The 16326-nt window shown below is 39.3% G+C and overlaps 1 protein-coding gene across 1 annotated transcript in view; it reads right to left on the bottom strand.

Annotated features, from left to right (window-relative positions):
* LOC104633111 (dynein axonemal heavy chain 5) overlaps positions 1 to 16293 on the bottom strand; it is a 169455-nt gene extending 153162 nt beyond the window's left edge. The window contains exons 1-11 of the mRNA XM_075744633.1: positions 14715 to 16293; positions 11408 to 11508; positions 9735 to 9923; positions 9564 to 9638; positions 7139 to 7225; positions 5669 to 5740; positions 3562 to 3663; positions 2455 to 2641; positions 2065 to 2230; positions 1865 to 1958; positions 918 to 1016 (exon numbers count right to left, since the gene is read on the bottom strand). Coding sequence (XP_075600748.1) covers positions 918 to 1016; positions 1865 to 1958; positions 2065 to 2230; positions 2455 to 2641; positions 3562 to 3663; positions 5669 to 5740; positions 7139 to 7225; positions 9564 to 9638; positions 9735 to 9923; positions 11408 to 11508; positions 14715 to 14877 — 1335 coding nt within the window. The 5' untranslated portion in view covers positions 14878 to 16293. The remainder of the gene's footprint in view (positions 1 to 917; positions 1017 to 1864; positions 1959 to 2064; positions 2231 to 2454; positions 2642 to 3561; positions 3664 to 5668; positions 5741 to 7138; positions 7226 to 9563; positions 9639 to 9734; positions 9924 to 11407; positions 11509 to 14714) is intronic.
* Between the last annotated feature and the right edge of the window lie 33 nt (positions 16294 to 16326).

Genomic DNA, 16326 nt, shown 5'->3' with positions numbered 1-16326 from the left:
GAAGAGAAACCTTGTAGGGAGAGAGGCAAGGCAACAATAATCTCTTTCTTACTGAGGATATTGAACTACAGAGTTTGCTGTCCCACAGAAAGATTCCACAGAAATTCATGCAAGACAGATATACTGAGAACCCAGAACAAGAGACTGGTCTAGAAAAGGATAAAAAAAGTATGGTATTTAACACTCAAGTCCAATATGGCAGAACGGTGCATATTTGCAGAAGAAAAGCAGCATAAAATAGCACAATAGATTTAAACAGAGTTCAAGCTTTGAAAACAATATTTAGAAAATTTGTAAGCAGTTGGATTACGGGTAAATCTTCTGAACCATGTAAGCTTAGACAGTTTTACCTGGTGGCTGTATCTTCAAAATTCACTTAAAAAATGAAATCTGAAACCCACATGGTTATGAAAATAAATATTGTAATTTGAACCAGGATAAAAGTAAACACATGCTACCTGCAAAAGAAACAGCTTTAATCTGTACAATAAGTGGAAGATGTCCAATTTCAGCTCAAAAGAAGGCTTAAGATCATTTTATGATATTTGCATTAAAACAAACATGAGTAACTGCTAACTGAAGCATGGGGACAGGAAGAGGTACCATATGTAAGGCCCAACCTCACAAAGACAACTGAGCTAGATATCAGGTTTGGAAAAACATAATCTTTGGCTTATTTTTCTCGTACTCTTCAATTATCTTCTGGAATGACAACTGCCTCCTACACAGAGTATTATTATCTCTGGGTTACTCAAAATCTGTAAACTCAATTCGCTAATGCCAAAGGAGTTAAACTGTCCACTAATCATGAAGCACAGGAGTTAAATACTGAAAGGAGAAATATCTTTGTTGTAGCAGCAAAAGGCTTTCCTTTCTTTTCTGAATTTCACGTTAAGTGCCTTTAGAGTACTACTTACAGGTGAAGCTTTGGCAAGCGGACCAAAAAATTTATCCAATGTATATAAATATCTCACGTTGTCTTTAGCTGCATTGGCAGCATTTGTTATATTACCATCCTGAAAGGAGAAAAAGAAAGAGAATCAAGAGTGTTAAAACTTGCTGAACAGGTTCTTGCTCTTTTAAAGTGCATGCTACCACAAGACTACGATTCCATCTTGCAAACATTGTCTGACAGTTCTCTCAAATAAGCCACTACTTCTTTACATAAGAAATAACTGCTTTTACATGCAAAAATCGGTAAGAACGAAATCTAGGTCGTGATCCTTGGCTTGTACTGGCTCTGTACAGACACTCTCATCCATGAAAGTCTGCAAATATGTTAAGCACACACACACACAAAAAAAACCCCTCAGTAAGGTGACACTGTTTTCCTTGTCTATTTTCAAAACAGTAGAATACCTTTTTAAGTGCTAGAAAATCTTCATTCTGGTGGTTATAGGGGTCTGATTGGTTATACATGGTCTACAGCTTATTTTCTGGCTTGCCTATAATTTTGACTGATAAGTTTACATTACAGATATCCACTTATATGAAGCAGCAGTTATGTTACAAAAAGCCAGCTGTCACTAATTCTAAAAGCAGTATGATGAGCTTTCAGACATCTCTACAGTTGGCCTGCACAGGGTACAGCTGGAGAGAGACAGAAAAATTTTGTACTGCTGCATTGCTTAACTTTTGCACAACCATTCTGCCCACTATGTTAATGAAAGATACATTAGAGAAGCATTGACTTCTTTTCAAGTTATCTATTTCACTTGAGAATCATCGGTGTTACATGTTTCAACAAATAGATAAGAATCCACAGCACAAAACCAGCATAAACACTCAAAAGTATTTTTAGCATTGTGTGTTCCATTCTGTGTGTATTACAAATACAGTACTGTACTAATTTTAAAGTAATTACCAGCTCTTTCCACTGCTTTAATGTCTTTGATCTTGCTGCCTGAAGAATACTTATAATTTTCTTTACTCTTGAACTCTTGATCTCATCTAAAAGGCTTTGAAGAAAGAAACACATTCAATACTGTCTTTGAAATGAAAATTTACATTTATTTTTAAAAAGGTTTTTTTTAGACTCTGTGAAAAATAATGCAGGGATTTAACCTATTAAATGATGACATTCTTGTCTTCCAGTGTTCCAGCTCTGCAGATGGACCAATGTCATCAGCTTCTCTTCTCATTTGTTCACTCTCCACTAAGACTTGTCTGATCTGTTTGATCCAAATCATGACCACTTCTTCAAGTTTCTCAGTGACCTCTGTGTTACTGCCTTCGGAATCATAAAATGGGACAGTCTCATAAGTACCAAGAAATAAACAGAGATTTTTAACTGCAGAAGTAAAATGTCAGTCAGAAACCTGGCAACAGTAAGCAGAAAAATGTATATAGCTCAGGGAAGGTGAATTCATTCTTCAATGTAAATTTTTACTAATGACATAACATTTATTTTATAAACAGCATCATTGTGTTTGCTTTGCTGTAAGAATTACTCACCTGCAGTTATGTAGTCAGATGGGCTCTGTAAATTGCTGACATAAATATCAATATCAACTTTTGTGAGCTGAATTTTATCTTCTATATTCTGTCTTGATGATGACAAAGTATCCACAAATTTATCCACCAAATACAGAAAGTCTTGTATCTGGCTGTTCTTCAAGCCTTCTTTCACAGCTCCCCAGTTCTGATTATTTCACAATTTATGCCAAAAAAGAAAAAAAAAAAAAGTAAAACAAGGGTCACACTTTCTTCTGTTTTTTGAACACAAAATGTTTATTTTTCATTAGAAAGGTATTTCTTATTCATGGCAGTAAATAAAGATTTATCAGTATGCCTTTTAAAATATACTCATCAGTACTATAGAGCAATTACTTTAAAGTGTGCATTGATTTAATTATTCTGTTAGACAAGAAGAGACAAACAAGCATGAGGCTCTCAAGAAATAAAAATGTCTCCCTGCTCTCACTGTCCTCACACTGAATTATTATCTTTCCAATTTGGTGCTCTTTGAACAGAGAAAACAGATTCTAATCTCCCTTCCTGGTCCTGGGTCAGAGAAAATGGTAGCATATGGTTAACAGCATATGACACCATCATTCTCAACAGACACTGAGCTTTATTCTATTTCCTGCCTCTAAACGTGCACTTCTAGAGGCAACAGAATGAACTGTGATGCTTTGTGAGTGCCACAGAACAAGGACAATTTGAAGCAGCTGGATACCCTGGCTGTGATACGGTGCTTGCTGTCCACGCACTAGAATAAAATCATGGACTAATCTTTTGTGCTGCCAGAAGAACTTGGCACTTCTTTCAACCCAGGCTTAATCTAGTTTTAATTAAATCATCACAATTTTGCCTTAGTATGGCTGCTATGCTATGTTCTCCTTTGTCACAAGCATTAGAGCTGCTGCTATTGCTTGAAAATAAACAATAACTATATGAATTTCAAACACATATACAAACTGCATGAATCTCATAAAGGCCTACATTAGGCTTGAATCTTTTTGTATTCCCTGTTTTATGTTCACCTGATGCACAAAGGGGACTACAGCAGCCACTTGCCTTCATTCCAAATGTTCTTGAGAAAAAAGACTATTAGATTACCTGTTGGGATTTAAGTGCTGGTATCATGATTTGGGACAAGAAAAATTCCAGGCCCTGAAGGATATTTCCATTAGTACAATCAAATGTGCCAAAATTCACCTCCTTTGGGAAGAAGCAAAAGTTAGCAGAGTACATGTAAACTTCTGCAACATTCTAATATATGGCAGACATGTATACAGCCCGTAACTATGTAGGTTCCATGAGGATATTGTACCTCAGCTGCTCGCTTTAGATTGGACATAGACTAAAATTCAATTGGAAATTCCAAGACTTGCCCTTAAGTTTGAGTCACGAGAAACATCATTCCCATATTGCAGCAATACTTCAGCAACCAATTAAACGTAACCATTTAACATCAATGCATTAATTAATCTTAAGACAATATTATGTCTGTATTTGCCTTTTAGATTCCCTCCATCATAAATGCCTAAAAAAAGGCCAATAAAGGTATCAGGCAAGAAATGCCTCTCTCAGTTGCACAGTTCTCTCCAGTTCATTGTTAATGTGAAGCAAGAAGCAGTGAATTGCTGAAGCTGAGGACAGAGAGAGACAGTACCGGTGAGTGGAATTTTACTGCAGAACTTAAAGCAGAAATTGGAAGGAGAGATTGCATCTTTTCCCAACACTATCCGCTTATGGACTGGTTGGCTTTTCTGCTACCGGCATTTTGCTTACAAATGCAAACATCCCGAACGTGGGCCATGAGCTTTTTATGACCCATACTGACCAGCCATTTTGGCTCTGGGTATACCTCTTGGTGGCAGAGAGGGAGTCTCATTCAGAACCTAACTGCACAAACATACACTGATTTTGCCTTCATCATAATGAATACTTCACTGATACAGGGGAAAGCATACTGAGTTCTTCCCTAGAAGCTTCTACTCCCAACTTTTGCCAATGCAAAGACAGCAATTCCAGACTGGTTTAGGTACGGCAACTACAAATGAATTTTTGTAGAGGCTTTGACATTGTTTGCTATCTTGATTATTAATTTCACTAACGTTTTTCTTGCTAGTTCCCCACTTGCATGCAAAAGAAGAGCACTTAAGACATTTAGTTGTTATGCATGGGTGGAATACTACCACCTAACAATATTACAATATTATAATCCCACTAGAGTAGAAGAGGGTAGAAAGGTTTTTCTCAAAAAGTGGAGTAATTATGGATCACAATCAAGGCATCATTCTGCTTGAAGAAGTGCTTATGAGGAAGACCAGGTTTATTTACATGTCTGAACATGTTCCCTGGGAGGCAATGCCCACAACAGTGTTAACAAGGAAATACTCCTAAACTACTTCCTTCTGCAAGAGGGTGTGCTAACAAAATAGCAGAAGGAAAAGACAGAAGGGTAACTGACCCCTATGGTTCCCCTTCAGATGCTTTTAACAATGTCTGTTTCTCCCATATGATAGCGTTTGCATTTGTTGCAGTGAAGGGGAGACAGGGAAAATGGAGTTTTTCAAGATTTCTGAATCTCTAGGACAAGGTCGACATAGAAGCTGATCCCCTTCTTTCCACATGATGTTGAAGATTCCCCCTTGAGAAACAGGGGACAAATCCATGAATTTCTAGGGGGTTCTCATGTTCTCCTTCTAACTGTTCCTACACTGCTCTTCAGGATAAACCAAAATTTGCCAAACCAGTCTGTGCCTGAGCTCCAAGCCTCATCAGTGTGAAGACTGGCTGACTGAAAATTAGGGCTTACTTTACCTTCTATAGAGTCTAAAAGTATTGCCTCAAATAAATAATGAAGTTTGATGACAGCCCCTGCCAAAAGAAGGTGATCACAAGAGAACCACAGAGAGAAGACACCAAGGCAGCTAACTGAAGAGTTAGGACAATCATTCTAACAGGTACCCAACTGAAGCAGTGCAGCAGGAAGCCTAGAAATTATGTTCACATCCCTGGATCAGGTATTTGTAAAATATTTCTATAAAGCAAGTGACTGACAGAAAGTGAAGTACTAGTTTCCATGACTGTAGCTGGAGAACAAACTTACTACAGCATTGGCCTGCTCAAATGGAACACATTAACCTATTGGTGACGAATAAGGAGAAAATCTGAAAATATTAACTACACTGCAAACACTGCATGATTTTGGTCTGACCTGGGAAACGTTTGATGCAGTTATAACTTTATCTGATGTCCTTAGGAAAAATGCACAAGTTCCTATAAAGTTCTGTAAAAAGGATAAAATGCATACAGTTAAAAAGAATACATGTGTACAGTAAAAGTAATTTACTTAACTTGAAAATGTGCTGGAAACAAAACTGTAAAAAAATAATTACACAAAAAGCAGTGAACTGTTTTTAGGATATTTGAAAACCCGTCCCTCTCAAATCAAACACTGTTTTTTTTCTCCATCTGACATAAAAATGTAAAAAATGCCCTTCTGGGCAGACCAGTCCAGCATGGCATCTCTACCAAGAAAATGCAGTTCAGGGAGGGCTTGCAAGCTAGGCTGCTTACTGGCCTCCACTCCTCTTTATTCCCTGACCACCTGCAACCATTGTATGAGAGCTGTTAGATGACATACTCCTGTCTAGTCATCTCAGTATCCATTTATGGACCTATCCATGAGATTGTCTAATCCCTTTCTGAATCTGCCAACATAAATTAACTGAAAAAAACTAAAGCTATCCTCAGCTTTCAAACATTTAAAGGACTTTTCATAGATACCTAGACCAGAATGGATCATCTTAGAATGACATTTACTTCATTTTTCAAAAAGGGAACTTAAAGATTACTAAAAACTTCTGATCCAAATATTTTTAACATCTATTTTCATCTTTTTGATGGACTGAAGTAATGTAAAAGTTTCAAATCAGTACTGCAACAATGCTTATTTTTAATCTATTAAATCTAATAATAATTCTGTAACAAATTTGAAAAGGCATTCCAATTGATCCAATTAGCAGAGGAATGAACCTCACTTCTCCTCTGAAAGCAAGAAAGGATTCTTCAGCTATGTCTTTTCTAACACAACAATGTTAAAGTTCGGGGGGTGGAGGGGAAGACATAACCATGCCATATTCAAAGAAAATTGTATATGGTACACCCCATTCCCCCCAAAAAAAGATGGAAAGAAAGACAATTAATCGGAAATCTTAATGACTCTGAACACACTGCTCAATAATGCTTAGATATTACAGTGAAGAGGATGTCATAAGAGTTCAGATGGAATAAAGGAATTATTAAAGGTATTTTTGGAGTAATGTGCAGTATTATTACATGAAAGAAAATACAAAACCACTGAAGAACCACACTTTTAAACTGGAAGTGTACAAGCACTGGAAAATACTGAAACATGCAGTCATTAACAAAATTGTAGTATCTGTAATTTTTTAATACAGGTTTATTTGACCTGCTCTCCTCTCAGATAGTCCAATCCATTAATTACTGGTGAATTCTAACCTCAGTTCAAGAAATGTTGTGAGATCTTGCATTATGAGAACGTAGACTAAGTGCTTAAATATCTATCCAAGAATTACAAAAAGCTGTTTAAGACTCCACAACTGTTATGTTTTTTTCAATGTTTTACTTTTCAAATGTCATCTAATGAAGTTTTCAACCATACCTCAGTAGAACCTGTGGTAATAAATAACTTCTTCTGAAGCAAACTGTTTGTTGAGCCATCTGACCTCAATGATGCATTCGACTTCTGCTAGCAATTAAATTATAAATAGGAGGTTAATAAAATAAAAACTGTTGTCAAAAAAAACCTCATCCGATTTGAATATGTGAATTATAACTAAGCTCATTCTGAATCAGTTAGTAATTCCCAGATAGAAATCATGAGGTTGGGTTTCTCTGGAGAATAAGCTTTGTATGAATCTCACAATTCTCAGTAAACAGTTTCATAACCCTGTTCTTTCAGAAAACATTCAAAGAAGAAGAGGAAAAAAAATCTCCAAAAATGTAATGAAATTAAATTTGAAGTGTTTCCTAAAGCAACTTCCTCCATGGAAACAAAATGGAAGTCTCACAGAAAGAGTCATGTGCCTGGCCTGCAAAGTTATAATGTAATTGTGAGTGGGACTCACAAGGAACACTGTCAGCTAGATCCTGCCATCAAAGCAAAGAAAGTTAGTTTTCTGCCCATGTCTTTAACCATACATCACTCTGAAAAACTTTCCCTCTAAGAAGCCTTGCTGCTACTGGTCTCTCTCCACTGAGATGGGACTACAACCTCTTCTCTTTGAAGCAACAAAAAAGTTTAAGCCTAATAAAGACCTGCTTCCCTCTAATTTTCTGTCATGCATTTTGGAAAATAACCTGTTGAAACTTGAAAGAATGTAACACAAAATAACATGGAAGAAATCTAGAGGTATATTTCTCTCTTAAGTTTGAGGAGAGGCCTCTTCCTAAAAAGTCAAATGTTCAGCTCCTGCTAGACTAAATGTGTGATGTATGATAGGCAATGGTGGGTCCCAACTTCCACTCCAAATCAGCATCTTCTAACCTCTATCTATGCACAGTCTCAAGTGACCATCATGCACCCAAACTGGTGAAAAAGACAGATGAACAGGACTGAAGAAAGGATCTTTGACAAATCTTGGTAAGAACATGGCTACTAGGTCAGGCCAACGGTCTGCACAGTCAGTATTTTGTCTCCAAGAATGGCCAAAAATGGATAAAAACAGGCCAAGCATGCATGATACTGCCCTGAGTAATCTACAATTCTCCAATATTTTTGAAACCAAACTGTTGACAGAACAGTCAATTTAATGAGATCTCTTGACTCATCAGAATGGAGTGGAAGATGCTAGAGATGGCATTCATACTTTCCCTCAGAAACGTTTATTTTTATGCTATGCTGCTTTTGCAACAAAATTTTCATAAATTCTTACTGTAGTGATTAAAAAGACTAAAATAAAACAAAAGTAAATGCAGAAATGAAATGTTTCACTTAATCCAAGCTGGGCATCTATTTCTGGCTTGTAAGCTAAGGAAAAAACTTTCAAGATTTTTAGTTTCATCTTGTCTTAAGTCAGAGGACATGTCCATCCCAGAAATGTGCATACACAGTCCCAGTGAAAGGAAAAACTGACTAAACTGTTTTGACATCTGAGCCGATTCTGTGCTTTGCAAAGTCTCTAAGCAATTCCAGTGACACTCAAAAGTGCTTTTAACTTATATAAATTATAAGGAATCTGTAATTCATTCTGGCACTAAACAGATGATCAAGCATTATCAATCAGTTTTTTCTCCCCAACAAGCCTAAAATACCACCACATGGCGAGTTAGCTCAGCCTCACATGGCTCCTCAATGGCATAACCTGAAAGGGCTGAGGAATGATTTCTGCTGTTCAGGAAGCCCACAACAGTCATGTTAGGCAATTTCAAGGTTGCTTGACATGTTCTGATATCACGCACTAAGTGGAAGCTGAAGAAATGATTTTGCTTTTTACGAAGAGGCTTCTCCTTCTCAAAATTGAAAGAGAGAGAAATAAATCTTGGGAACCACAACTACCTTATTTCTAGTTCTAGTTTTCCAAACTTAAGATTATTTTGCACAGAATGAGACATGAAGTCACCTTAATTTAGAAAGAAATTGCACCATTTTTCACCCTCTTGAATCAGTGCTTTGTCCATAGTGGAGTTGGTGCAGTTCAAACCAAAAGACAAAATTGTTCTTATACAGACAGTTCCCCCATTCCTATAATATTTATGTTAGCTAATCTAGTATTTTTAAACTCTGAACACTGCAAACACTTTGCCTCAATTATCTTTATCATTTTTGAAGCCTGGATTTTTACTTTACTTTGCTATTTTTAAGTTTTATTTTGTAAAAGCAACAACAGTATCAAAACATCCAACAGAGCATTCTCCTGTTTTCATGTAAGCTGACATGGCAGTATCTAAACAATGAGAACCAAGTTCTTTCCACATTGGCATGCATAGCACAAAAATCTGTTAAGATTTTCTGAATTTTGCAACAGTCATGTAATTTTTTTTAAAAATGTAACTTTGCTTTTGCTGAAGTAATGACAGAAACATACCTGCAATACATCTTGGTAAAAGAAGAGCAACTTTTTAAGTCCATTAGGGGCGAAAAATTGTTCTATAAGTTGAAACTAAAAACAAAATTACAATTGTAGTTAATTGTGAAGTAGTTTCAAAAGACTGGAAATTTTGGAAATATATTTAATAATAATTTAATTAATATTTACCTCGTCATCAGAAATAATGGCGGCCTCCACTTGCTGCTCACTTAAGCCTATCCCATCTGCTAATCTTGATATCATATACTTGTGTCTTTCATCTATCTGAGCTCTTCTCTCCTCTTTGGTGACTTTGGCTTGTTTGGCTAGTTCTTTCCTAGTTTCACTGGAAAGTACTATACTTTTCTTACCAGTTGTCTAGAAAATAAAAGTTTGTTATGGAGAGATTCTTTTACCTCACTTAAGAATTGTATTTTATATTGCTGTTCTTTAAGCTGGTTTCATAAACTACTTCAAGCAGGAACATAAAAAAATTCCATCTAAGGAATGCAAAGGGAAAAGATCAGTAATTAACTTGTTAGGACAGAATTATTTCTCAGTATAAAGCTGATACTATGGAAACTTCAGATCAGGACATAAGAATCAGATGTGGATCCAGGCTAAGGTCACAATAGAAATTTAGCACTATAAAGGCTCTAATTCAAATCTCAGCTATGTGAATCCAGCTTCCAAACTTCTCTATGTCCATATTCCAGATCTAGGACCAGATCATCTCTGTACTGCCAGCATTTTAACATATAGTATCAAGTTATTACCTCAAAGGAAATAAATAAAACAAACCCGCTATAAAATCAGTCACCACTGGAACAAATATACAATTGATGTTTAATACACAGGTCATGTAAAGGTAATAGCAGAATGATAAAGAGGGAATTTTACATAGACAAAGGATTTTTTAAAATCTTCATAACAGTGTGAACAAGACTGAAAATAGATATGGTGAATAACATTTTTAAGTCAACAGATAATCTTCAGAAGCCATACAGAAAACCACAGATTTAGAAAAAAAAGTCACCACTGCACTGAGCACTTCCTTCTATACACAGCTCCCACTGACATGAGTATCTGGAGTCTGGGGATGTCTGGAGTGTTTCTGTACCTCATAATTTTTATTGGAGAGAAATAAAGATAAATTACATCCTGTTTCCAGTAGTCTAAAGTAGGAATTGCAATTTATTGATCCTCATTTACTCATGTATTAAAAAGCCAAAAAGCTGGCCAACATCCACCTTTGCCTCCTACCATTTGGTCTTACCCCAGACTCTGAATGGATGTTTTATATCATTCTGGTCTCTACCTGCATCTCTTGGAGACCAGGAGACACCAAGAATGCCTGAATGCATGTATAGTTGTTAGTACCATTCTGATGTCTCTAAAAACTACATATTTTCTGATTCACTGTTATTCTTCTCCCATGTGGGTTCCACCTCATCTATGTCAGTCTTTTATCATCTCCAGCTTCCATGCCAACAGCTGGATCTGTTGTTTTGCATATGCCTTCCGTGATGCAGCATGACCTTACTCAAGCACTCTTAACCAGTATTAATTTTCATCTTGGCAAAGAAAGGGGATTAACCAGTGGATGATCAAAAAAACCCCCAAAAAAACCAAAATCCCAGCAACACACATTGTGAGCACAGAAAGTAAATAGCCTAACACTGTATACACTTTTGAGTGGTTCCCTGTTCTTTTTCCATGTAACTAACAGAAACTGAAGGAACTCGGTCCAGAATTAGGCCAAAAATTTATCAATGAAGACTTCAAGAATAATCTGTACAGAGGAAAATTTAACAGAGAAAAGGTAGCGGAGTCACCACCTATTTTAGCATGAAAACACTTGCCGGAAGAACAGCAGTCAAAGATGATCCTGTGACAGCAGATCCTAGCTCACTGCTTCTTGTCTTCAGGTCCCCTCCACATCTACGATGCTTACTTTCTGTGTCTAGTAAAAAGAAATGACAAGTTCTAATTATTCAAGTATATGCACAACAAATGCATTTACAAGACCTGCAATGTTGTATCTTAACGCCTGCTGACTAACCTCTTCTCAGGCTGGGGAAAATGGGACATGAAAGGAAAACTAGAAAACCTGTGCCTCAGCAGAAAGCCTTAGAAGCTGTTAGGGGGGGAAAGGTGTCTTGTGATGGCCTTTATCTCAAGTTCAATTGCAAAGTCTCTACTGATAGCAGTAGAGGTAAGAAAAAGCAATTTAAGATATAGCTTGAAGAAATCAGTTCTGGAAAAAATAGAGACTCTGAAATATTGTCACTTTTCACACTTGCTATTGTCATCCAGGTATTCCTCTTCTGTTACTTCTTTATCTAAATTCTCATCATCAGTCTCATGCATTTCTGACAAACTTGCTACTTGCAGAGACTGGCAAGACAACATGAGCATGTGGAATATCTGAAGAATAAAGACTGCTAGTCATAGAATCGTTGAGTCCAACCGTTAACCTAGCACTGCCAAGTCCACCATTAAACCATATCCCTAAGCACCACATTTACACGTCTTTTAAATACCTCCAGGGATGGTGACTCAACCACTTCCCTGGGCAGCCTGTTCCATTAGAGTGTGTAAGTAACTTATGCTGATTGTTTAAGCCTCCTTAAAAGCTTTTGAAGCCCTTTAAGTTATTTAATAAAAAATTATTGCATGCCTTTGTTTTGCTTGGAAATTAGGATTTGAATATTTTAAGTCATTTAAGTAGCAGAGTATTTATGTTTTCCTGATACTAAGTATAACTTATCTCCAGCCAGCCACCATTTCTCTTTTAAAAATTTTAATTGCAAAGCATTCCTAAATATTGCTTTATCTCTCCTTAACAGAAATACTGGTTTAGTTAGCTTCAAAAAGATAATTATTTGAAAGCACTGAATGCTATTTGTAATTGCTACAACTTGCTTTTAGTCCAAGAAAAAGTAACCTTTTTATTTCTCAGAAGATGATATTTGCTTGGCAGCAAAGATGATCCTCAGTGGCGCATGCACTAGTGCTAATGAGCAGCTCACTAAACTTTCAGAAACTACTGTTTAATCTATTCTAAACAAATTATGAGATTGTAACTAAAATTAATATTCTAATAGCACTGATTTCCTTATAAATTTTCTTGCAGATGGTCTCTTTTACCCTGATTATAATGTGTTAGCCACACAATCATAGAATGGTTGTGATTGGAAGGGACCTCTGGAGGTCATCTGGTCCAAAACCCCCTGCTCAAGCAGGGCCACCTACAACTGGTTGCCCAGGACCATTTCCAGATGGCTTTTGAATATCTCCAGAGAAGGAGACTCCACAACCTCTCTGGGCAACCTGTGCCAATGCTCAGTCACTCTCACAGTGAAAAACTGTTTCCTGATGTTCAGACGGAATGTCTGTGTTTCTGTTTGTGCCCATCGCTTCTGGTCCTGTTACTGGGTGGACTGAAAAGAGCCTGGCTCCGTTCTCTTTGCTCCTTCCCTTCAGGTACTCCTACAGGCTGATGAGATCCCCTCTGATTCTCCTCCAGCCTGAACAGTCCTAACTCTCTCAGCCTTTCCTCATAGGAGAGATGCTCCAGTGCATTCACCATCTTCATGGCCCTTAACTGGACCCTCTCTAGTATGTCCATGCCTCCCTTGTACTGGGGGCCTAGAACTGGACACAGACTCCAGGTGAGGCCTCACCAGTGCTGAGAAAAGAGGATGGATCACTTCCCTTAACCTGCTGACAACACTCCTCCAGCCCATGGTATCATCAGCCTTCTTGCCACAAGGGCCCATTGCTGGCTCATCTCCAACTTGGTGTCCACTAGGACCCCCCAGGTCCTTTTCTGCCAAGCTGCTTTCCAGCTGGTCAGCCCCGAGCATGCACTGCTGCCTGGGGTTGCTCCTCACCAGCTCAGGACTTTGCAATGAGGCCTCACCTGGAACCCAGGAGGGGTTAAGCTGGCTGGAAGCAGGAATGCCAGAGACAGCTACACTCCCTTACAGGGAGTGTAGTTTCCCTTGGTGATGAGATAAGAAACAGCCACAGCATTGCCTTGTAGCCACCCTGGAATGTGAGGCTCAGGGTTTCTTTGGGCAGCAGAGGTGGTGCTGGGGGATGGACTCAAGGCTGGGCTGAGGTGCTCCGTGCTGATGCTCACAGGACTGGTGCACCAGTGTATATTAGGAATCAGCTCATGAAATATCTTTGCAGGTTTCTTATAAAACCGGTTATGGTGGCAGGACTGTCCAATGCATTGCTCATGAATTATTTCTTTTTAATATTTCAGCACAAATGTGTGTTTAATTTGCCCCAAGGGGCACAATAAAAAAATGTCAAAAGCCTTACTGAAGAAAAGGTAGACCATATCCACTGCACTCCCCTCACCTACCAAGCCAATCATTTCATTGCAAAAGGCAATGAGGTTAGTCACGTATTTCTCCCCTTGGTGAATCCATGCTGACTACTCCCAAGCACCTTCTTGTCCTTCATGTGCCTGGAAATGGTATCCAGGATTAGCTGCTCCATCACCTTCCCAGGGACTGAGGTGAGGCTGACTAGCCTGTAGTTCCCGGGGTCCTCCTTCTTGCCCTTCTTGGAGACAGGAGTGACATTAGCTTTCCTCCAGGCATCAGGCACTTCTCCCAGTCATCATGAACTTTCAAAGATTATTGAACATGGCCTCGCAATGACATCAGTCAGCTCCGTCCATGTTCATGGGTACATCCCATCAGGGCCCGTGGACTTTCATATGCCCACTTTGCTTAAGTATTCCCTGACCTTGTGGAAGAGGATCAGGTTAGAGAGTACTGAAGCAAAGTGAGCATACATAAATCTGTATACCGTATTACAGAGTAGTACTCATTTTAATTCTGGAAAAACGGTTTCAACACTAGAAAATCTGCTAAGGGATCGGAGTTGCACCATGCATGACTCTGTAAATACATATATATCAAAAAATGCATTTGTTTATTTATATGTACATATTTATTTGCAAAGCTGAAAATTGCACATTGCAGTCCCTACACTGGCACATTCAGAATAGCACATACCCACCCAACAGATGTAAATTCCTGTTATAAACTTAAACACTCTATTTAATAATTGCTTTCTCATTTTGTTCCTGAATTTTTTTTCCAGACAAAGCTAACATGAAGTACTCATCATTATTTTCTCCCTTACCTTTTTTTATAGTAATGAGAGGGGGACAGAGATCAACGTCAGGTTTGGAAGAAAGTTGTGTTGCTCTCAGTCGTTCTGATTCCTGCTGTGCAGAGTGATCAGGAGAAGAACTAGGCTCGACTTTTTCCCCTAACTCAGTCTCACCTCTCACAGTCTCCTCCATCTCCACCACCACACAAACATCAACCTAAATCCACAATACAGGAAATGATCAGGCAATGTTACATTGTAACAACCAACTACACCTTCAGTATTTTTATCCCAGTTATAGCACCACTATGATAGACTAGCAAGGAACGGATTTAAAAAAATCTCTGCTTTTGGTTGCTAATTTAAAATAAGAAGATTTAAGCATTTTACAAAATTATAAAAGCTCCTCTAAGCTTGCCCATTAACAAAACTTTATTTCTAATTTTTCTCTGATCAGACTGCTGCAGTGGGAACTCACGTGTTGAGGGACAGGTTAAGCTCCTTCTGACACAACAGCTGCAGGTCCCACTGGTAAGCGCTGGGCACAGGGTGCCGGCTGAGGCACTTCCTTAATCTCAAGCGAGTTTTTAAGCCTGAGGTCTGCCTGGGCACTTGGAGCTGCTGGCAGCTGCTATGGCAACCCCTACACAAACCCAGCTAACAACCCAGTCCCCAGGAGGCACCTCCTCTGTCCCCACTTCCCACTGTATCCACCAACCCGGTGCTAACTTCTTAACTACTTGTCTTTTTTGATGCACCATAGTTTCCCCTCACATAGAAATCAAATCCTAAGCAAGCAGCTTCCCTGAGCCTCAGCATTTCTGTCACGCAGAGTCACGGGAGGCCATAGTGAGCTGCACCCCAGCAGCCACACTACCCTGCTCAACACAGCCTTTCTCAGCAGGGCAGCAACCTGGGTTCTGGGCAACACATGAAGAGACACAGCTGAGACAAGGAGCCCAATAAGGCCTTTCCCTCTTCCTCTGCCAGGGAAAGCCACTTCCACATAGACCTGAACAATACTGCATGATTCATGGCTTATCCACCTGTGGCACCCTTACTCAGCATGCTTCCTTTTTCCAGATGATACCCAACGACCAAGCTTTCACTGCAACAGGTTACCATTCAAACCCAAAGGTTTAGTATCTCACAGGACTTCTGTATTTTATGTTTTTAACGGATCTCAGTGACCTTGAATCAGGCCCCAAATGTAATGGCAGTGCCCTCGACACTGAGAGACTGTAAAAAAAACAAGAGGAGAGGAGGATGAGGAGGCACCGCCGGTAGCCCCGCAGGCTGCAGCCGCGGACCCCAACCCGCTCTGAGGAGACGCTGCCGCTCCCCTCACTCCCATCTCTCCCATCGCACCCAGCAACGTCTGCGCGTACACAGCCGCCTCGCTACCGGGACGAAGCTCCTCAGGAAGCGCAAACGACTGCACTCCGCACCCACTAAAACAGCTGAAGTCGCTACCGCTTCTCCAAAGACTTTTTCGGTCAGGGAGCGCCCCCTCCTCCCTCTCCCCCCGCTTCCCAGGGTCGCGCAGGCGCAGCCCGCTCCCGCGAACAGGTGAGGGAGCCTAACCCGCGTGCGCACCGGCCAACGGCAGGAGAGCCTATCCCCTTGCGCGCGGGGGGGGAAG

Source organism: Balearica regulorum, chromosome 2 (assembly GCF_011004875.1).
Source record: "Balearica regulorum gibbericeps isolate bBalReg1 chromosome 2, bBalReg1.pri, whole genome shotgun sequence".
In the NCBI taxonomy this organism is placed as follows: Eukaryota; Metazoa; Chordata; class Aves; order Gruiformes; family Gruidae; genus Balearica; species Balearica regulorum.
This window is presented reverse-complemented; position numbering and strand designations above follow the sequence as displayed.